Consider the following 22,869-nt stretch of genomic DNA (forward strand, 5'->3'; position numbering starts at 1 on the left):
GTTGGTTACTACAGGTGTTTCTGTAGGAATTTTTCTGAAGTCGTAACACCACTGACAAACCTGTGCAGCCCGAAGGTACCATTCATTTGGAGTCCTGAGTGTCAACATGCTTTTGAATGTGCAAAAGGTCTTCTGTCGAGTTCACCTGTTCTTGTCGCTCCAGACTTTTCTAAACCTTTCAAGCTTGAAGTGGATGCCAGTGAGGTGGGGGCTGGAGCTGTTCTTCTTCAGGATGATGGACAAGGAGTGAGTCATCCTGTCTGCTTCTTTGGCAAGAAGTTCGATACTCATCAAAGGCGGTACTCGACAATTGAAAAGGAGACTCTGGCCATGCTTCTGGCTCTTCAGCATTTTGACGTGTATGTGGGATCTACTTCCCAACCTGTAGAGGTCTTCACTGATCACAATCCTCTCGTGTTCCTCTCTCGTATGTATAACAACAATCAGCGACTGATGAGGTGGGCTTTAATTTCACAAAACTACAACATTGAAATAAAGCATAAAAGAGGATGTGAAAATATTGTGGCCGATGCCCTCTCAAGAATGTGATGGTGTAAGGTTAACAAACTTATACGTTTGTTTTTCTGGGTGGGGGTGTTACATCCCCCAGGAGGATGTCTCTTCTCCCTATTAACCCTTTGTTTTGTCCAGGCTCCACCTCCTCTGTCCTGATTGGATGCTGTGCAGAGTCCGTCTGATTGGTAATCAGCAGAGCACTATTTAAGGCCTGTGGAGCTGTGCTTCTGGGCCCTCCGGCCATTTTGGTTGCCATACTGGTGCAGGCTTGCATGCCTTTGTATTTTGTGTGAGCATTATTGTTTCATGTTCAGACTGCTTGTAGGGGAGAGCTGCCTTTTGTTTTGACACCCTGTTTTCTCCTGTTTATGTGTTGTTAGGTAGGTTATGGTTATAGGTTGTATATTTTGTTTCTTTGGAGTTAGGTAAGTTTCTTTTATTTCTACGTCAGGGATGTTTTGTTTGTTATGTTGGCCTTGGCTCTCCCTGACGTTACACCTCGGTCTGAACCCACGTCCCATCACCAGTATTAAATAAACCTTTTAAATTTACCATCTTGGCTCCTCCTTCTCTATCCACATTTATGTTCGTCCCTTCAACCCCCTAGACTAGCCAGGGGACGTAACACACATATTACACAGAACACTTTAATTAAAAGTAATGGAGTATGTTACGTCATTACTCCTCATAACAGTACTTTCATGTTACTGTGTAAAATGAGCTGAAACACTGTCTCATAATCACCATAATCTAAAGCTGAGGTACAGCCCCACACACCAACACAGATCCTGATGAGGTCACGTGATGTTTCTCTGAGTGTTTATGAACACAAATCAAAGATGAAACAGCACAAAGACACTTCAAAGTGATTCTACTGTGGAAACATGAACAGGTAGAAACCTGCAGCCTGACTGCTCATCACTTTGTTACCTGTTCAGGTTCAGCAGCAGCAGCTCACTTTATCACGGTGCTGGTCTGGGGTCAGTGTTTACTCAGCTTTAACATCACTCTGGGTTCTTGGCTAGCTTAGCGTTAGCTTAGCTTTAGCTTAGCGTTAGCATGCTGTCAGGTGTCTCGTGTGGTGTGTAAATATTAATCACAGTGACAGTAAAGGAGGTAAAGGGCTGTGACGTCATCACGTACGCTGCGTCCTCTGAGTGAACTCACAAAGTACAAACTACAAGCACACAAACACGAACGTAGCTCAGAGTGGCGGACAAACTCGGCCTCGTTGGTCCAGCTGTGAGTCCGTTACCGTGAACTATGGAGCGGCAGATTTGTGCTGAACTAAGCTGCACACAGCTGATGTTAGCCAGGAAACATTACACACTGACTTTAATACAAACACACACAGTTTGTTGTGTGAAGAACTCAAACATGAGCTGAACAAACAGTAAAGTTCCTAAAGACAAACTGTTAAAGGAGGAAACAAAGCAAACTTACAGTTTCTTCACACACCAACAACAAGCGCCACTCCACGAAGTTCAGGAAGTGAAAGTAAACTTTCAGCCTAATGCGGCGTTTGAAGACAATCAGGGGCTTTGAAACACTATGCTGCGTTCAGGTGCACCTCAGAAACTCCTAAACCTCTGGCAGGCTGTGATTTATTTCTGCTGGTTTTCCAGTTTGAAGCACAAACATCTGTCATCACTTTGTTGTTCTTCTTCCTGCAGCGTTTGAATATTTCAGCACTGAACTGATGTTTGTTCAAAGCTCATTTCAACCTGTTGAAGTCATGAATGAAAGTGCAGACTGAGAGTGGATCACATGATGTTTAAGGTGTGTCATGTGACACGTTCAGTATTGTCACACATGTCTAGATTGTCCCTGATATCAGAACTGCTCAAACACTGATGATTATATTTGAAGAATTATTCCTGATGGCAGCAAAGTTTGAATGGAGCTCTCTGTCTGTGCTGATTTGTCGCCCTCTGGAGGTCAAAGCACAAACTGCATGATTTCAGTGTAACCACTGACCGATGGATGCTTCGTAAATGCAATCGCAACACACCTATTACCTGTAATATACACCTGTAAATGTATTCTGTTGGTTTACTCTTATTTCAAACGACGTTTCTTACCTTTGATCAATGAATGAGGAGCGTTGGGATGTGTTGCGAGCGTTGAGTTACTTATTTTCTCTCCCGAAACGTAAAAGAGGAGATTTTTTAAAAGTGCCGCCGCATCTCAAACTCGCAACAGCGCCGGAAGACCGTAGTGGCCAAAAGTATATTACACCCGTAGTGGTTTAGTACGGTGGCCCCTAGAGACAAAGCACGTACAAACTCCAAAACACTTGCAAACTCCAAAACACTTGCAAATTCCAAAACACATGCAAACTAAAAAGCACGTACAAACTCCAAAACACTTGCAAAATCCAAAACACTTGCAAATTCCAAAACACATGCAAACTAAAAAGCACGTACAAACTCCAAAACACTTGCAAAATCCAAAACACTTGCAAATTCCAAAACACATGCAAACTAAAAAGCACGTACAAACTCCAAAACACTTGCAAAATCCAAAACACTTGCAAACTAAAAAACACTTGCAAATTCCAAAACACGTACAAACTCCAAAACACTTGCAAAATCCAAAACACAACGGAAGTGCTCCAGGACGCTAGGGGCAGTGTTGAGCTTTTGTTACCTAGTAACTACACAAGCCAGGAAGTACCAATGACCGGATTTGGGGTTTGCAGCCTTAAAGGCCGCATTTTAAGGCCGATTACCTCACAGCCACAAGAGAAGGCTTTCCGAATTCAAAGGCTGCCCGAAATGCGGCCCTGAAATGCGTCCTTAATTTCCCTGAATTTTAAGGATGGGTCGGTGTAGCCTTCATGGCCCAACATATCCCAGACTTCATAGTGCGGTGGTGGTGTGGATAATTTTGCCGAAAAAAAAACAGTGGAAGCGGAGCGGAGGAAGAGTAAACTTTCAGAAGTAAGTACTGAATATTATGTCACTTATTAATGCGCAAATATTTTTTTAATGAAGAACATTAAACCATTATTGTTGGCCACATGTCGGGAAAGTTGACATTAGCGATGTTTGTACTTTCAGAATTAACTTGGTTTTAAAGCCTTTACTTTAAAAATATATATAGTCGACCTTAATCTTACAGAGATTGTGATGATTTTGTGGATAATTAAAGTCAGTCATATATCCACAAACACAACAAGCTGAAAGTCAGTGATGCTGCTCGGTTTGCAGTCCTGAACATCACGGCACAAGCAGGATTCACTGCACTGTTAATGTGAGCTGTGTTATATTGCTGCCTCTGTTCGGTGGTGTCGAGCCAAACGGACTTTAACGTGTGTTTGAACGAGCTGACGGTTCACTCGTTAAGCTGAAAGAAAGATGCTTTAATCACAGCAGTCACACATGTGTCCACTGCACCATCTGGAACTCTTCTTGTTTACACTCGTAATAACACAAACACTAAATCCTGCTTCTCTGGTGCTGTTGTGTAGCAGTGTGTACACCTGAGACTGTCACCTGTCTGTCTGTCCTGCACTCGCTCTCTGTTTCTTTCTCTCTGATTGTGGAATAAAAGTATGAACATGTGTTTATAAGTTACACTTGTGTTTGAATCCTGCAGCTTATCACACATTTGATTTCCATGTGTGACGACTGCAAGTGTCCAGAGTGAGGACAGACTGAGGGACCCACTGCTGCACATCATCTGTGAGGCTTTGCAGCCCTGATGATCCACCAGGACAAACTCAGCAGTGTGTGAGGAAGAGGAGGAGGAAGAGCCAGCAGCAGCTGACAGATGGAGAGAATAGACAGACTGTTCCCTGTTTGTGAAGCACTGCTAGGAAAGTTTAACATAACTGTCTGTGCTGAATCAGTCTTATTAGGTAATGTTCAAATAATGTGATCATCCCAGTGTTTCCAGTGTGGGAGAAAGTACTCAGAGTACTCAGGGCCTTCAAGTTACACACTATGAAAGGCAGCAACAAGTTTAATGTTCAGAAACCTAAAGTCTGTATCAGCAGCAGAATGGAGCTAAAATAAATGTTGGTTTCAGTTCTATGAAGCTTTGAGTATTTTGGATCAGTAGCTGCTGTGTTTGTTGCATCATATTGCTGTAATTGTTTATATGCTTTATATATTCTGAGGTAAGTTGATCTATAGTGTTACATCATATTCTATAAGGATGTTATGTGTTTGTAGACTTTCTGCCCAGTTTGACCCATTTAGCAGACGTCAGCCTGTTTAAGGCTCTGATATCTATTCTGTGTGACTTACAGCAGTTATGACATGGTATGATTTTCTCACCCAATAAAGGAATATTTCATATATCAGTCGACTCTTCATTTTATCAGACACAGTTATCACAGCTTGTACATTTTCTTTTTACACATATATGTAAGCATTGAGCCAAATTTAGTAATGCCAACATACTGAAGGAACAACATTTGTCTCTTATATATGATACACCTATATGTGCACTGTCAAAGATACTTGTCTTTGAGTGAAGATTTAAGGTGATAAGACATGTAAATAACTGCAACTTGAATCTGTACTGAGGCTCAGTATTTGACACAGAGTTCATGTTCACTGCTGTAATAGCTAATAATGACTAATATAATAACTATAATATTGGCCATATTATATTTACATTACCAAAGTGAGATGACTTTAGTCTCATGAACAACATTAGCTAATTCTTATTTACTAACTAATCTTAAATAACTGTTCAGTACAGAAATGAAGCCCAAAAATCATGTTTTACTGTCCTGTGGTCTCAGCCTCAGATACTTATCACATCACACAAAGCTCTTGTAGAAACAAACAAACAAATGAACAAAATATGTTCTCCCTCATTTCTGTCAAACAAAGTTGTATGACACGTTTCCAGCGGTTAGTATCATGGTTGCTAGGCAACCTGGGAAGCGCGACGGAGACTAGACCGTCCCATACAGACAAACTTGCCGTTTATTTTGCAAATAGAGCTCAACACTGCCCCTAGCGTCCTGGAGCACTTCCGTTGTGTTTTTGAGTTTGCATGTGTTTTTGAGTTTGCATGTGTTTTTGAGTTTGTACGTGCTTTGTCTCTAGGGGCCACCGTAGTTTAGCACTACCATAGAGAAACGGTTTAGGCCGTTTAGCTAAACAATCCCAGGCTCCCGCGCGGGAATCTACCAGCAATTCTTATGTGCCATGACTACTAAGCAGTTACCACAAATTTTGCAGATATGCCAATAATCATTCAACCATGAAAGGTTTTTATTTACAGACAGAACAGTTTGTTATACCTGGAGTAAAAAACACTTTTATCACAAATGTTGTCAATGTTCTTTCAAATTGTGTCTCGTTATTGTTCTCCTGCATCCTGCTGTCTAAACCCAGCAGCAAGATTATAACCTAGAATGTCTTTGTTTGTGTTTGGAATCAATTTTGTTTAATATAATTGTTTATTTTTTCACTGCATGTCAAGATGCAGAAGAAAGTTGCGCCATATCCAGGGAAAATCTCTGTGGCGTTCCACAAGGGGCCACTTGGATACCTTCTCCAGGACTCGTCAAAAGAAGCTCGAAGGATTAAAAATGACCCCAAGCTTCAGGACAAGTCTGCACCTGTGAGGGAGGACGATGCTCTGACTGTCATCTATCAGAGAGGAGGGGATGCCTCTGACATGAAGGAAGTGCAGGGAGAGTACATCCTGCAGTTTGGAAAATATAAAGGGAAATCTTTCCGGTGGCTTCTGGAGAATGATGTCGGGGACACCATGTACCTGATCAAAGATCTCCAGAAGCAAGAGGCTGCAGGGACCTCTGTGGAAGAAGGGCATGGCAAGGAGAGCTTGCATTCATTTGTACAGTAAGCCCTCAGCTTTGCAGAGATAAAAACTCTTCTGAGCTACGAGACCAGCAGAGTGAGTGTTGCAGCAGAAGCCTCTGAGGATGATCAGCTGGTTGGCTTTGGCTCACGAGCCAAGAGCACCTGGAAGGAGATTTGGGACGGCAGAGGTGACGGCTATGCAGACCTTATCATGAGGAAGAGCTGCAGTCAAGGAACACGGCTGCATGAGCTGCAGCAGTGCCTGCGGAAGAAGTAGCAGTCTGCGCCTGCTACTACAAACGCCCCAACTAAACAACCTCTTGGTAAGTTGTTTTAATAATATTTTAATAACATTGTTGACATGAAATATAAATTCAGTACATATTTGTCTAATTGTTGCCTCCATCACAGGGATGGATGAGGATGAAAACCTGGAGGACACAATGCCGAGCATCTCACCTGTAAAAGTACACATGCAGAGCTGTAAGTACTGCGTTATTACTACATGTCAGACGTGATAATGGCTAAGTCTGTTTCTGTCTCATATGCCTCTGTCTCTGCATAACTAGTCACTGTGGCAGCAGCAGCAGGGTCCACACCCAGAGGATCTTCAGGAGCAAACAGGTTTTCAAATGAAAGGTTTCAGAACTGGAGTACAATTGTTTTCTCTGCAAAGCTGAGCCTGAACTTGAACTTTTATATATTGTCTTGTTCTTGTTTTTGTGTGTTCTGGCCACGTTCCAGTGATGTTCCTCTAATAGCATGGTTGTATGCTGGCTGTATGGTGGAAGAAAACAGTAAATAAGGGAGAAACAGTTGATTTTGTATATAAGACAGTTTTGTTCTAGTTGTGAATGTTTCTTTTGTTTCTATAAATATAAACTGATTGTAAATATAAAAGTGTAAATAAATAGTTTTCTGCAAAAATATCAACACAGTTTTCTTCTTAGAGTTCACCTATATGTTTCTATATCTGTGTGTGCTCCCCATCAGGTAATCAGTTTAAATAAGTTGTGAGCGCTGCCCTGAAAGCTTACATATTATTTCTAAATCACTTCATGTAATGATAACAAGTCATCCTAGAGCAGTCTCACAGCTTTTATCTTCATAATCTTTCTGTTTTCATTTATATTATTAGAAACATGACTGCTGTCTTTTATCTGTGTGACTGTACAGCCTGTGTCAGACATGACCCCCACACAATGTCTGACGTTATCTTTAATACATGCAGCACAGCTGGAGCTGCAGACAGTTTCTCACTTCTGGTGATAATATATTTGATGTAGGTATTGTTGCTTGCTAGCTTGAAGCTTATCTACAAAAGTAATTCAATAAGGAGAGATCACGTGGAAAAACTCAACATGATTTATTGAGATACAGAAATAAATGTAACTGTTTGGCAGTTATGAGCCATCATAGCAGAAAGAATCCCAGCAGTGACAGGATGTTGCACAACCACCACCCCAGAGTCAACATGCTGATAGTAATGAAGATGAAGATGGAGGCTGGGACAGGGCTCTGAGTGACCACGGTGAGGAGGAGAAAGGAGAGGAGGCGGGCTGCATGGCTGCAGATCTGAAATGCAGAAGAGCAACCGATTTAAAGCATGCAGAGTGGAGGCTGGCAAGAGCATGACTGGAATAAAGCAACGATGTCAGTACTGAGTTTGTGCTGGAAAATGAATAGACATAAACTAACAGCCACCAGGAAGCAGACAGATGATTTATCACAGACATGCCTTATTGAAATTATGTATAAGCTTCATGTTCTATGTCATCAGAATGTATCTGTATTATAGTTTTAGCTTTAGTCTTTGTATTAAAAGTTGGATGTCTCCATAATTGTAGACTATATGTCTGCTATGTATCATCTCAAGACTGTGATGATACAGTTTAGTCTGAGTTATGCACTTTGTGACAGTATAGGTGCAGAAAAATTGCTCCACAGGCCATAACACTATATAATATAAATAAAATGATAATGAACTAAAAATTAAAAAATAAATGTTATCCACAATAAGTAGATTGAAAATGGTGTTTAACTTTTGATAATGTAACACAACCTTTGTCCCAACCAGGACTCGAACCCGCGCTCAGACAGTTCAGTGTAAAAAACAATCTTTTTTTTCCAATGCCTGAAAAGCTGCGATTTGATTGGCTGTTTCTCCGTTACACCTATACGTGATGGGCCCCCGCGGAGACAGGAAGTGTTTTTATGACTGAAACACTGAGGCTGTGTCCCAATTCAGGGTCTGCACGCTTGAAGTACACATTTTAAGTGCGATTACGTCACCGCCACGCGACGACGGCTGTCCCAATTTGAAGTGTACTTCAAATGCATACTCATATATACTCATATATATAAATATATATATGTGTGTATATATATATATATATGTGTGTGTCCCCTGCTCTGCATCATTAGAACATTATTAACAGACCAACAAATATAAGTGTCCCAACCAGACAATGATTTGGAGACTATAGAGGACGTATTTAACTTAACTACAGTAAGGATACAGCCAGGATTTTAGTTTAAGAGGCCCTGTTATACATATATGGTACAGTACTGTTTCATATACGTAGGTCAGTGTATGTGCAGGTAATCCATGTAGCTCAGTTCCTTATACTTTTGACTCAGTACAGTGTCAACAGAGGGGATTCCCTTATAGAGTCGCCTCAGTTATTTCTGATGTTTTGGTCATTAAATTCCCCAAATGATACCAAGCACATGGAATCCACAGTCTCAGCGTCCCACAGCGTCCCACAGCATCCCACAGCGTCCCACAGTATCCCACAGCGTCCCACAGCTTCCCACAGCGTCCCACAGCGTCCCACAGCGTCCCACAGTATCCCACAGCGTCCCACAGTATCCCACAGCATCCCACAGCGTCCCACAGCGTCCCACAGTATCCCACAGCATCCCACAGCGTCCCACAGCGTCCCACAGTATCCCACAGCGTCCCACAGTATCCCACAGCATCCCACAGCATCCCACAGCGTCCCACAGTATCCCACAGCGTCCCACAGCTTCCCACAGCGTCCCACAGCGTCCCACAGCGTCCCACAGTATCCCACAGCGTCCCACAGTATCCCACAGCATCCCACAGCGTCCCACAGTATCCCACAGCGTCCCACAGCTTCCCACAGCATCCCACAGCGTCCCACAGCGTCCCACAGTATCCCACAGCGTCCCACAGCGTCCCACAGCGTCCCACAGTATCCCACAGCATCCCACAGCGTCCCACAGCATCCCACAGCGTCCCACAGTATCCCACAGCGTCCCACAGCATCCCACAGCATCCCACAGCGTCCCACAGCATCCCACAGCGTCCCACAGCATCCCACAGCATCCCACAGCGTCCCACAGCATCCCACAGCGTCCCACAGCGTCCCACAGCATCCCACAGCGTCCCACAGCGTCCCACAGCGTCCCACGGCGTCCCACAGCGTCCCATGGCGTCCCACAGCATCCCACGGCGTCCCACAGCGTCCCATGGCGTCCCACAGCATCCCACAGCGTCCCACAGCGTCCCACGGCGTCCCACAGCGTCCCACAGCAGTGTCAGGTGACTTTCAGTGAAGGTTATGACACAATGACAGTGTGATGATAACAAAGAGAAGCATGAGTCATTATCTCGTCATTACTTGGACTTTATTGTTGATTTTAGCACTTCACACTAGCATTAGCTGGTTTCCCTCCTTTGGAGTAAACTACCAATCAGACAGCACATCTGAGCTGCTGTCACACAGTCAGATACAGGAAAGCATGACAGCAACAACACGCTCAAAGCTGAACATCATTTGCATGTTAAGAATTTTACTGCAAGAAAGAAATAGTGCAAAGCTGAACATAGTGAGTTTGCTTTATGTATGATAAAGTCCTGTTGACAAATCCAGTGCATGAATGTGAATGACCTGTGAAATAAAGTGTGCGTGCCGTGTTCAGTCTGACGTGAAACATCAGAATCTCTGTCTTCATTTTACTGATTTCCTCTTTCATTGCCAGCATGTGTGCTCAGAGGCTTTCACAGTGCATTATAAGCACGTCGTGGCTTTGTGTCCCTCGCTCTGCATCATTAGAACATTAACAGACCAACAAATATAAGTTTGTCATACTTTATCGATGAAATCTGGGAGAATATAAATAACATCTGTAGCAGAAGCAGTGTGTCACTCTTGGTCTTGCAAGACAATTTTGCGTCCAGTTGTTAATTCTTGAACAATGTGCACCAATCTCTTACAAAAGATGTGGTTTGCTATGGTTCTCTGACCCAACCTGGTTACTAAAGTACTGAAAACGAGGAGACAACATTACAACAACGTGCCAAATAAGCTAGGTCCATCATGTGATCTGCCAAAGTTTAAGGCGTGGATTTTGGTACGACTTCTAAAGGTCTGTGTTTCCGCAACCAAGACGTTGCTTCAGGCCGTCTACATCCTGTGGTTCTGAACTTCGGATGGACAAATGGCAGCAGCCGTTTATCAGAAGCACCCAGACTGCTCTTGGCGATGGTCTGACTCAGTCCTCGGGCCACGACCTCCCCTGTAAGCGTTGTTTGGTGTTTCCACCTGCACGTGTCCTTTGCTTCCAGCAAAATGATTGTGACAGCGGGGCATTCAGCATCCAGCAGATGTTATATCTGCAATATGCAGCCGCAGTTTTTCACAGTTACCTGCCTGCTATACCCAAGAGACGTGATGATTTATGGTGTCGGCCCTGTTATCACAGAATGGGCCACGTGACCAGTTAAAGTGGTGACAAACTGTTGGCTCTGTCGAAACGAAAAGTAGTTATTGGGGCTAAAAAAGCATTTACAGCCTATTAACCCGAGAACGCTATCGCTGGGTGATTTACACCCGAGCAAATACATTTACATGATTTCTCTCTCCTGCAGCTGTTTGCGTGTCGAGGAGCCTGTGCCTTCACCAGGGAAGTCTCAAATGTCCCAGGAATGGGTGGACCAAAGACCAGCTTTCCAGAGTCATTCTTTTGTTTTAGGAGGGTTTTTCTTTCATTTTGTTAGACATGGCACAGTTGAAAGTAAAAGAAGACCACTCTAATTTGTCATGTGTTGTCATATTTTGATATATTTGATTACTTTTTATTGGTTATATTATATCGGGTAAAAATCACCCGGCATTAGCGATCGTGTTACTATTTATAGCGATAGTGTTCTAGGGTTAAACGTGCAAGAGAGCTGATGCAGTCTCCAGCGAGTCCATCATCAGCTGGGCTGATTCATGACCAGAACGTCCCAAGTGTGAAGTCAGTGAATCAGTGCTGGCCTGGTGCTGAACAACGTGAGGCTGAAGGGACTGTGGAGACATCAGCACATCACATTTTACATTGGTTTTATTATAATGTGCTTCTAGTAAGGACAAAAGCACAGACACCAACCTCCTGATCTGCGGAGCAGTGGTGGTAGAGGAACTTCGTCTCAGCGTCTTAGTAGAAGAAGGGGTGAGGTGGACTTTGGAGGGCTTCGGGGGAGGGAGGATGGAGCGGTGTGAAGTCTTGGACAGGTTTAACCTGACACAGAAAACAAGAACACCTCATATTTGTGTGTGTGTGTGATCCAAGAGCAAATAAAACTTGATCCTTCACAGAAACAAGCACAACGAACAACTTCTCCAAAAATCCTTCTGATTTCTACGCTCACTGCAGGAATCAACATCTGCACTCACACTCTGTACAAGAGACGAGATACAAACACGCTTCGACGTGTGGGAGGTACCTGATTTAACCTCCGTGGAAGCCCAGCTCTTGGTTGTGTCAGGTTAGCAGTTTGGTGATGTTAGTTTACAGGAGAAGCCGGAGGCACGTCGTGAGTTTGGTTCGTGGTCGTCCTTTGGTTTCTTTTTGCCGCAGCTCTCATATCCCCGATTTGTAACTATTTACTTTTTATAAGATGTTTCTTGAACTATGGCAGCTTCTTATATATCTGCTATATTTGTGCCGTGGATTCAGGGACCCAAACAAAAACTGTAGTGAGCAGAGGTATTATCTACTGATTGTGTGTCTGGCTGCAGCCAAGGATGGAGAGCAGAGGCAGCGGGCAGGCCAATCGAAACGCAGCTCAGGCCGCGGCTGCAGCAAAAACTTGGGCGTAGGAGGAGCGATTCTGGCAAAGCGTCAGGAGGGGAAGTGGTGCTCCACCAACACGGTGTACAGTAAAGATGGAGGCCTGCTGGCTCCAGCTGAGGACACCGTCAGGCAGTAGAAGGAATACTCTGACAACCTCCAGAACCTTAATCTCACTCATAACTAAAGTCGCCAAAAGACAACAACTTCTCCTGTTGCATTTAGGTTTCAGTTTAACCGAAGAACAAAGAAGGACACATGAGCTCGAGCAGGTTACACACAACATTCACGCTGCACAGATGAGAACACAGCAGGATTTCATGCAGTCCGGTCTGCCTGTTAGACAGCGTGCAAACAAAGCGTGCGTTCTTTGTAGCATTCGACAACAGTCACTTACGTACTTTCTGACATCCACAAAAACATATTGGTGTCTATTATCTCTCCTTGTTAATAGAAACTTTGTTTCCAGCGTTTGAGCTAATTCTCTACGTGTCTCTTGCACTGACCACAATAACCATCTATCATTAATTACATTACAGATGTTGGTACCTTGAGCAGGATGACGCTGATCTCGGTGGGCGTTTTCCCTTCAGTGCTCTCAGTTCGTCTCCCTGTGTCAGACTGACTTCTTTGCAGTTATTCTGCACAGACACAATTAGCAGCATGAAAACACAACATTGTGATCGGAACTCAGTAGCCTGTTTGAATTCTGCAGTAACCATTAAGAAAAGGTGCTATGAAGTCACACCGCTGACCTCATCCAAGCTATATGACTTGCAGAGCACGGTGTTGATTGACAGGTCATCCATGCTGGAAAGCAGCGAGGACACTGCCTCCTGTTTGCCTCCCTGCACAGAGTCAGAGCGGTGCAGCTGCTGCTGCTGCTGCTGCTGCAGCTGCTGCTGCCGACTCAGTCTCTGTTGGACCAGCTTCTGTTTAGACCGATGCACGTCACCCTGAACCCACAAACTGTGCTGCTTCCTGCACACAAACATCAAACACACACCACAAACTGACTGTGATATCACGTTTAGCAGGTACAACATTCAACATCCTGGTTTAGCGTGTAAGTAGACACACAAAGCTAGTAGCCATTAGCAACAGAGCGCTACTGTGGCGTAAGGAGGAAGTGTGCGTCCAGAGCTGAGGAGAGAAACCAGCTGCACACTGTGACTGCAGTCTGCAGCAGTATCACAGTTTCAGGCTTCTTTTAATTCGATTCGATTCATCATCCACCAGTTTCCCACTGCTGCAGTCACCACCAGCTGCACATGGGCACCCTGGGGAATGCCCCACCCTGACCTCCACCTTTTGCTTCTCTTCTAACATTTCCAGCATGCTCCAACCATGACCTCAGCATGGAGAAACATCCTGTGTGCTAACAGCAATAGATGCCACAGCCTAAGGACAGACGGGCCTTGTTTGTCCAGCACATCTCACAGATGCTCGATGAGACTGAGATCTGCCGACGTTGAAGGCCAAGGTGACCCCTCAAACCCTTCCTGATCTACTTGTGCTTTGTGTGAAGACTCCAGCGACACTCGAAGTATTAGAGAACAGCTGTACTCAGTGGCCAACGCCTTTTGGGTCATTGCAAAATGTCAAACAGCTTGTGTTTAAATAAAAAAGACTGGAAACAGAAAAAGATCCAAGTGGACCAATCACACCTTCACAAACGCAATGACCCTGATGAAGGCCACTAACACGTTATGGTTCCCTGATACTCTGTGACTGGAGTCTTCACCTCGTCAGATCTTTGTCTTCTCCGTGCACCTTGGAGGTGAAGCTGCCGTCTGCTTGTGTTTTGTGACATTATCCTAATGAAGTGTTGCAGACGTGTCTGTGTGCTGTTTCAGAAGAGAAACATCCTGGATAACACAGAAAAAAGACACCCCATGTGCACACAACATGCAGCACGGGTAGGAAAAATAATTCAGAAAGTGGCTCACATTGTAAGAGGGCACCCACTGAAAGTGCTCACAACACACAGTGTGGTGGCCTATGTGAACTCACAGGCATTTACAATGACCCCACTGAGACAACAGAGACTGACTAAGATTCTGGAGTCTCCAAACCTGACCTTCACACATGAAGGGATTAACATGGCAGATCAAATGGGGGGGGGGGGGAACACCTCATGACTGTACACAAATAGTAGAGGTTGAAGAGAAAGTAAGATCTGATTTGAGAGCAGAACCGGTGAGTGAGGCAGATGATTACTTTACAGATGGATGTTGTTTTAGAGATCCGAGTGAAGGATTGAAAACAGGCTATGCAGTGGTGAAAGGAGTTGGAGAACAGCTGCTGGTGGAGAAATCAGGAACATTAGAAGGGCCTCAGTCAGCACAGAGAGCAGAGCTGATTGCAGTGATAGAAGCTCTGAGATTAGGGAAAGGAAAAAGAGTTAACATTTATACTGACTCAGCATATGTTTTTGGAGCAGCACATGTGGAGTTGGGGCAATGGAGGAGGGCTGGATTCAGAACAGCCACAAATAAACCGATCAAACATGAGGAAGAAATGAGACAGCTGGAGGACACTCTGAAAGAACCTCTGGAGGTCGCTATCATAAAGTGTAAAGGGCATGACGACTCTGACACTTGGGTGGCGAAAGGAAACAGAGCAGCCGACGAGGAAGCAAAACGGGTGGCAGGCTATAAGGAAGGAAAACAAATGGTAAGTATGGGTATGGAATGGGGAGACCTGCCAGCCCAAAAGCGAGAGGACATCGAAAAGGCGCAAGGAGGAGCCTCACCCGAGGAAAAGGCGGTGTGGCAGGAAAGAGGGGCTGTACAATCAGAAGGATTGTGGAGAGGGCCCGACGGGCGGCCAGTGCTCGCAGCAGAAGTGGCCCAGGAGAAAATCAAAGAAGCTCATGGGTTAGGTCATGTGGGAGTGGCCCAGATGGAAAGGGATTTGTGTCATTGGTGGCATCCCTACATGAAAAACCTGGTAAGGGAACATGTGAGAACCTGCCTGATTTGTGGACAACACAATCCGAAGCCCACCGTGAAACCAGAAATGGGTAAGTTTCCTTTGCCAGAAAGACCAGGCCAGGAAATTGTGATTGATTACACTGACATGATAACCACTGTTCGAGGGTGTAGATATCTGTTGGTGTGTGTGGATGGACTGACTGGCTGGCCAGAGGCGTGGCCTACCCGCAGAGAGGATAGCAAAACAGTGATCAAATGTCTGGTGAATTATTATGTCCCCTGGCATGGATTCCCAGAGAAGGTAAGATCAGATAATGGCACTCACTTTAAAAATCGAGATCTCGCTGAGGTGGAATGTATGTTGGGGTTGCAACATAGATATGGTACAGTTTACCATCCACAGTCTCAGGGAAAAGTGGAGAGAATGAACCAAAATCTTAAAAACAAATTGGCAAAAATCTGTGCACAGACTAACATGAATTGGGTTGATGCTCTTCCCATAGCCTTAATGAGTGTAAGGTGCGCCGTTAATCAGCGCACTGGGTTCACTCCATATGAGCTGCTGACAGGAAGACAATTTCCAGGCCCTGCAGCAGGTGTAAGAGAATTAAGAGAGGAAGTAAAAGTGTCTGAACATGTGAAACAGTTTAAAGCACTAAAAGCTCTTGTCTCTAGCTTCACTACGCAGGTGGGAGATCCAACAGGAAAGGAGGTGACCACGCCAGAGGCAAAGTGGGTGTGGCTGAAGGTGTATAAGCGAAAGTGGGACGAGCCCAGGTGGACGGGACCTTTCGAGGTGACCACTCGAACCTCTCACGCGGTCCAGCTGAGGGGCAAAGGCGACACCTGGTACCACTGGAGCCAGTGTGCGGCGGCGGAGGAGCCTAGGCGATCGGAGAGGCTCTTGGCGAAAAAGGGGGACACGGCTGTGACCCCAAAAAAAAAAACAAAAAAAAAAACACAGATCTTAGTATAGAAGGGGCAGAATAATCCCCTGATCTGTGTAACGACCAAAGGGTAGTCCACCCCGGAGGTTGAAGAAAGAAGTCGAGAATCACCCGACGAGAAGATATTGTTAGTTGCAGTAAAATTAAATTTAAAAGTGCCTTAGGCCTAAAAGCTCTAGTCTAGAAGCTATTAGCGAGTATTGAAATGGGGGAGAAAAAGTCTAATGCAAAAATAAAGTTACTGGAGAACTGGAAACTGATGGGAGTGTTAGCCATGATCACTATTGGTGTGCTAACTACTGTTTTTCTGTTGTGTGAGTTGCCCAGTTACAGAACTCATCCACCTCCTCTTCCTCTCGCGGACCCTGAGGCGACCAGCTCTGAGCGCGATGTAGGTGAGAAACCAGATCCTTGTTTGGAGTATTATGGAGGCATAGAGGTGGATTACGTTAGAGGATCCACCACAGCCTTCACTTTTGATCTGTGTTCCGTGATAGACTGTGGAAAGGATCAGACCAGTTGGCGCGGGTACGAAGTGTGGACATGTCATGACATAAGATTCACGAATGCTTGTCTTGTAGGTTCACCCACCGCCACGGGGTACACCCCGTGTGAGGAGTGGGAAATGGTGACCGGTTACACCCTCCCAGGATGGGATACACGGGGCCGTTGGGAGGGGTTTGCGATCCAGCGTGATTTCAGTAACACACAAAATCCACTTACAATGTCTATTGGTGGGTGGCAGGTTACACCGCAGCGGTACCGGAAAGAAGATAAAGTGTTTTATTTAGTGTTAGGTGTAGATGTATTTGGGAAAGACCCGAGGGGCGTAATAAAGATAAACTTTAAAGATCCACCCTGTAAATTACCCAGCCACAACGCCACATTAAGCTGTAATTTATCCAGCAGCGACACCGCATCAAGCAAAGCCCCCCCTTCCGTGTCTAAGGTAACAAAAATGGACTACACAAAGTGGAAACCCCGACAGCTGATGTCTCGTGCCACAGGCTATGTGGACAGCAACCTGTGGTTGGACTGGCTGATTGAAAATACAAAAGAGCAAAAGGTGTCTGATTGTGTGGCATGCGCTACAGCACGCCCACGTTTATTTATTGAACCGGCACCTCTGTATCCAGAGGACCCCTGGGGTTTTGATTGCATGCTCCGACTTACTCGGAGAGCAGTAAATTCAGGAAAATGTGCTCCATTATCTGCTTTATTTCCCCCAATAGATAATAACACCATTCCCGGACCATTCACACCTAGGAAAGCTAATTACACTTGTTTCAATTTTACTGCAGATGATCCCGGAGAGCAGGAGTATGACGCTGGAGAGATCCCGGCTGATTGGTGTGAGGTCACATTTCCAGGAAGAGGAGAGGCAGCGCGTGCGGGCGCCACGGTCGTGGGGACTTGGGCTCGAGCCGGTTTGTACTATTATTGTGGAGGTGGGAGTCTGCATGTGCGAATACCAAATGAAGCGGTTGGTGTTTGTGCCATGGTCAGACTAGGAGCGCCTCTGCTGATAATAGGGGGTAAGGATAAATCTGAGGGGGTAGAGGGAAATGCGCGACGACCACCTAGACGCAGACGTCAAGGGTGGCCTAAAGGATCTTCTTGGTCGTTTGATTTAACTGTTAATTCACCCACATATATAGATTCTATCGGCGTTCCGCGTGGTGTTCCAAATGAGTTTAAATTAGTAGATCAGATAGCAGCCGGTTTTGAAAACATCCCAGTACTTTCTGCCTTGTTTCCCGTCACCCCCAACAAAAACGTAGATAGAATTAACTATGTGCACTATAACGTTCTCCGACTGTCAAATTTGACCCGTGATGCAATTCAGGGCTTAGCAGAACAAGTAGGTCCAACCTCTCTGATGGCAGTGCAGAACCGGATGGCGCTGGATATGGTTCTGGCTGAAAAAGGAGGGGTTTGTGAAATGTTTGGACAAATGTGTTGTACTTTTATTCCCAATAATACTGCTCCGGATGGCTCTGTAACTCGAGCACTGGAGGGGCTACGAACTCTGGCCCATAATATGCATGAACATTCAGGTATCGAAAATCCGCTGGAGGAATGGATGACTTCTGTTTTTGGGCAATGGAAGGGATTTGTTATGTCAATCATGGTCTCACTGTCTGTTTTCACTGCTGTCTTAACCACATGTGGTTGTTGTTTGATCCCATGCCTCAGAGCTCTAGTAGTTCGTCTTATTGACAGGGCCGTAGCCTCAGGGCCGGAGGGCCGGGGGGTCATGATGCCTCTGTTAAAGGATGAGCCTGAGGAATGGAGAGACGTGGATCTTGTGACCCTGGAGTGCGTGTTGTAAGTGATCTCTTTGAGAAAAGAGATCAAAGAGGGTGTTGTTAAAGACTAGTAGTTAAACATATGCCATTTTATGACCAGTAGTCAATGTAGTAAATTAGCTTAACAGCTGCAGGCCATATATTATCCTTTAGTTCTAATGGCGTGCTATGTATGTAGTTTAGTCTCTATTATACTCTTGAATAAAAGAAACATAATCATTTGTAGTTCATTAGACAAAATGTGCATTACTCTGTATCCTTGATCAGCTGTGAATGTCTGACACTGTTTTCTTGAGAATGTTTTATTGCTGAATCATGTGAAGAAGGCCGTAAGAGGGAGACTAGGTGTCTGGGCCTGAAGAGATAAAACCACATTCTTTACCCCCCTTCCTTTTTCACACAGAAAGACAGGGAGGCAAGGTCAGGAGCCAGGCTCGCTAAGAATTAGAAAAACATGTGAAGATGCAGCTTTTATGACAAAGAGGGGGGCTGTGACTAGCTATAAAAGTCTGTGAAAGTTGCCACCATTTTGAGACATGCTGTCGAACCTCTGCAGGCATCTCTCCCGTCCGGACGTTGTAATGCTCTTATTGTTGAATTGTATGGAAATAAATGATTGTTGATTGAGCATTTATACACCGAGTATTGTCCTTCCTTCAGCCCAAAGATTCAAAGAATTGGGAGAATTCAACAGTGCACAGCATTACTCCTGTACTTTCATGAACGGACTACAGCTTAATGATTGTCTCCGACCGAGACCTTTGGAGTCACGGAAAGTGGACCGTTTGGTTTGAGCGGTCACAGCTGAGGCACAAACTCACTCTTCTAAGAAGTTTTGCTGTGGACCGATGATAGATCCAGGTCTGCAGACTCTGATCCAAGCAATCGCCTCGGCTGCAGTAAACCGGAAGTGCTTCATCAGGTAGCAGCCAATCAGAGTGCCCGTGCGGCCTAATCCAGCTGTAAATGGATGGAGTGTTTAAAGAGACAAAGTTAAGATAAAAGAAATAAATGACATCAATTAAACATAAAGACTTGCAGTCCTACCTTTACAGTGCACCGCCACTGCCCCGTCTGTACTTTCACACACATGCAGAAAGCGTCTGACGATGAGGTCAGAGGGCGTGGTCCCATCAAGGAAGAAGAGGTCGTGGTGCTCAAATCCTGCATCCTCAAACCGCCTGCCATCATACAACGTCCTGTTCAGACGAACCACGGTCGTTATGTCATTTTGGCAAAAGTATGAGAAGTATGCCTCGGGTGTGTGGAGGGGATAACCTGGAGACAGAGTCAACAACAGCTGAGTTACGTCATACGTTTCAATCAGCGAGCGTCTGTTTTTAATGCGAACGTAAAATAAGATTCAATGACGTAGTGTCAGCTGATTTATGTTGTAAGGTAAAGACGTTAAATACAGAGAAAACCCAACGATCGGACGGCCCCAAGCACTTGCTGACAGCGGGAAAGAAAAACTCCCTTTTAACAAGAACCAGGCTGAGGGAGGGGGAGCAATCTGGCTCATGTGGTCGGGGTGGGGGGAGGACAACAGGACAAGAGATGGACGAGAGCCAGAGGGGAATAATAACTACGTGCAAAGTGGTGTAAATACACAGAAAGTAAAAAGAGCTGAGGGATGGAGAAGCATGAGTGCATCATGGGAAACCCCGAGCCACTGCAGGGTTCAGGCTCGTCTAATCCAGCCGTAACAACACGACAGCACTAAGCAGGAAACAATGCACGCCGTCAGAAGACAGCAGGGTAAGGTTAGCTCTTCTCAGCTGCTTCAGGACGTGCAGGCACTGAGGGGCTGCACAGGCCTTCTGTCAGCCCAGCAACGTGAGCACTGGTGTTGGTTTGGAGGCATGCTTTTAGCTTTTAGCTTAGAGATTCTGACTCACCACGAGAATGAGGGCTACTGAACGCCAGAACTTTGCCCGGAACGATCCAGTTCATATCTCCATTTTCAACTCGCTAAAAGCACAAAAAGAAAGGAAAGACTGTGATAGAGGTTAGCCACATATCAGTTAAAACATGGATCCAGAACACCTTAATTATACCACCACTGCAGTAATGAACACGTACGGGCTTTTACCTTTCATTGGAAATCAGTTTTGTTGACCTTTACTTCACTGACTGTCTATCACTTGGACGGGTGAGCTATGGATCAATCTAACTGAGAAACTGAGGAAGTACAGCGTGCACCAAGGCAGGCCTGGACATCGTACGAGCTCTTGGTTGGCCCTGACTGTGTTACTAACAGCACTGCAAATAAACTGGATGAATAACAAGCGTACGTTAGTTATTTCTTCCTGTATCCTGGTCCTGTTTGCATTGATATCGACCTGTAGCACAGTCTCTGCAGTCTGTTACCTCATAATGTTCATATTCTTCTGCACTGAACCTTTCAAAATCCAGGAAACCATGTTGTAATGCCTGCAGAGGAAAAGAGCAGGAACAGATTTTCACAACAAAAGCACAACTCCCCCCAAAGGGCTGAAATGTTTAGTGTGATAGTGATCTGCAGTGGTTTCACAGATTCAGTTCAGTTTTTCTTAGCACCAAATCACAACAACGGTCACCTCAGGCAGTTAATATTGTACGTAAAGACCCTACAGAGGAAACACAATCAGACCACGAGCAGGCACACTGGTGACAGTGGGGAGGAAACACTCGTTTTTAACAGAAACACATGTTCACCAGAACCAGGCTCAGGGAGGGGCGGCAATCTGACTGACTGCTGAAGGCTTTTCAGGGAGTTTTTAGGACTTCCTGATAATAATGAATTACAGTCGTCCAGCCTGGAAGTAATAAATGCATGAACTAGTTTTTCAGCGTCACTCTGAGACAGGATATTTCTAACTTTAGAGATGTTGCACAAATGGAAGAAAGCAGTCTTACATATTTGTTTAATATGTGCGTTGAAGGACATGTCCTGGTCAAAAATGACTCCAAGGTTCCTCACAGCGTTACTGGAGGCCAAGGTAATGCCATCCAGAGTAAGAATCTGCTTAGATACCATATTTCTAAGCTTTTCAGGGCCGAGTACAATAACCTCAGTTTGATCTGAATTAAGAAGCAGAAAGTTAGCGGCCATCCAGGTCTTTATGTCTTTAAGACATTCCTGCAGTTTAACTCATTGGTGTGTGTTATCTGGCTTCATGGACAGATAGAGCTGGGTGTCATCTGCATAGCAGTGAAAATGTATGCTATGTCTTCTAATGATGCTGCCTAAGGGAAGCATGTATAATGTAAACAGAATTGGTCCTAGCACTGAGCCCTGTGGAACTCCATAATTAACCTCAGTGTGTGAAGAGGACTCTCCATTTACATGCACAAACTGGAGTCTATTAGATAGATATGATACAAACCACTGCAGCACAGTACCTGTAATACCTACAGCATGTTCTAATCGCTCTAATAGGATATTATGGTCGACAGTATCGAACGCTGCACTGAGGTCTAGCAGGACAAGCACAGAGATGAGTCCACTGTCAGAGGCCATAAGAAGATCATTTGTAACCTTCACTAAAGCTGTTTCTGTGCTGTGATGAGCTCTGAAACCTGACTGAAACTCTTCAAATAAACCTCTGCAGATGATCTGTTAGCTGTTTGACAACTACTCTTTCAAGGATGTTTGATATAAAGGAAGGTTGGAGATTGGCCTATAATTAGCTAAGACTGCTGGGTCTAGAGATGCTTTTTGAGTAAAGGTTTAACTACAGCCAGCTTGAAGGCCTGTGGTACATAGCCGATTGTTACATCCTGGGAGGCTGTGGGAGTGTGTGGGCGTGGTGTTGTCTTCTCCCTCTCCTCCTCCTTCGTTCTGGCCCCTCCCCTTGTCTCTCTCTGCCCCTGCCTTCTCCTTTAGGTCACACCTGCTGCTCATCTGCTCTCGTTACAACCAATTACCCTCAGGGGTGATATAAGCTGGAGAAGAGCAGTGTGGAGGAGGAGGGAGAGGTTTCTGGTGGATTTCCTCTGTGCGGGTCAGAGTGTGTTACTGGCTTAGGTGTGGAACAGCCTGCTGCGTGTGGCTCTTTGTGAGTAGTGCTTAACTGAGCAGTGATTGCCCATGAGTGACGGCAGCCTTCACTAGTTTGTGTGGCCTGCCTGGATATTGTTTGCTAGCAGTGTTGCTGTCTCTTTCTGTTGAAGCCTTATTGTTGCTTCCTTTGTTGAAGTGGTCATTACCACTTTGGGTTGATCTCCCTGATTTCTCATTAAAGCAGCGGTGCTGTCTCCTTTTGTTGTTGCCATTTATATGATTATTGAGGTGTTTGCCTACAAT

The 22,869-nt window shown here is 45.0% G+C and overlaps 2 protein-coding genes and 1 pseudogene across 4 annotated transcripts in view; 1 reads left to right on the top strand and 2 right to left on the bottom strand.

The window, feature by feature from the left end:
- The window catches only part of LOC146554348 (protein NLRC3-like), a 34,969-nt gene extending 32,497 nt beyond the window's left edge, over positions 1 to 2,472 (bottom strand). The window contains exons 1-2 of the mRNA XM_085253234.1: positions 2,468 to 2,472; positions 1,960 to 1,989 (exon numbers count right to left, since the gene is read on the bottom strand). Of these exons, the coding sequence (XP_085109360.1) occupies positions 1,960 to 1,989; positions 2,468 to 2,472 (35 nt within the window). The remainder of the gene's footprint in view (positions 1 to 1,959; positions 1,990 to 2,467) is intronic.
- Positions 1,368 to 6,860, top strand: LOC146554349 (uncharacterized; annotated as a pseudogene).
- Positions 6,861 to 7,675: 815 nt separating this feature from the next.
- LOC146554350 (dual specificity protein phosphatase CDC14AB-like) overlaps positions 7,676 to 22,869 on the bottom strand; it is a 17,497-nt gene continuing 2,303 nt past the window's right edge. The window contains exons 5-12 of one of the 3 annotated variants that reach the window (XM_085253175.1): positions 20,952 to 21,014; positions 20,480 to 20,552; positions 19,629 to 19,859; positions 19,403 to 19,541; positions 13,145 to 13,370; positions 12,939 to 13,030; positions 11,706 to 11,837; positions 9,938 to 11,623 (exon numbers count right to left, since the gene is read on the bottom strand). In XM_085253175.1, coding sequence (XP_085109301.1) covers positions 11,575 to 11,623; positions 11,706 to 11,837; positions 12,939 to 13,030; positions 13,145 to 13,370; positions 19,403 to 19,541; positions 19,629 to 19,859; positions 20,480 to 20,552; positions 20,952 to 21,014 — 1,005 coding nt within the window. In that variant the 3' untranslated portion in view covers positions 9,938 to 11,574. Of the gene's footprint in view, positions 7,881 to 9,937; positions 11,624 to 11,705; positions 11,838 to 12,938; positions 13,031 to 13,144; positions 13,371 to 19,402; positions 19,542 to 19,628; positions 19,860 to 20,479; positions 20,553 to 20,951; positions 21,015 to 22,869 lie in introns of those variants that run through there. The other 2 variants (XM_085253176.1, XM_085253177.1) reach the window with 2 other exon arrangements.

This window comes from Mchenga conophoros, linkage group LG18 (assembly GCF_057382185.1).
Source record: "Mchenga conophoros isolate Kocher_MC1m ecotype Shallow Benthic linkage group LG18, M_conophoros_male_GT1.1, whole genome shotgun sequence".
Classification (NCBI taxonomy): domain Eukaryota; kingdom Metazoa; phylum Chordata; class Actinopteri; order Cichliformes; family Cichlidae; genus Mchenga; species Mchenga conophoros.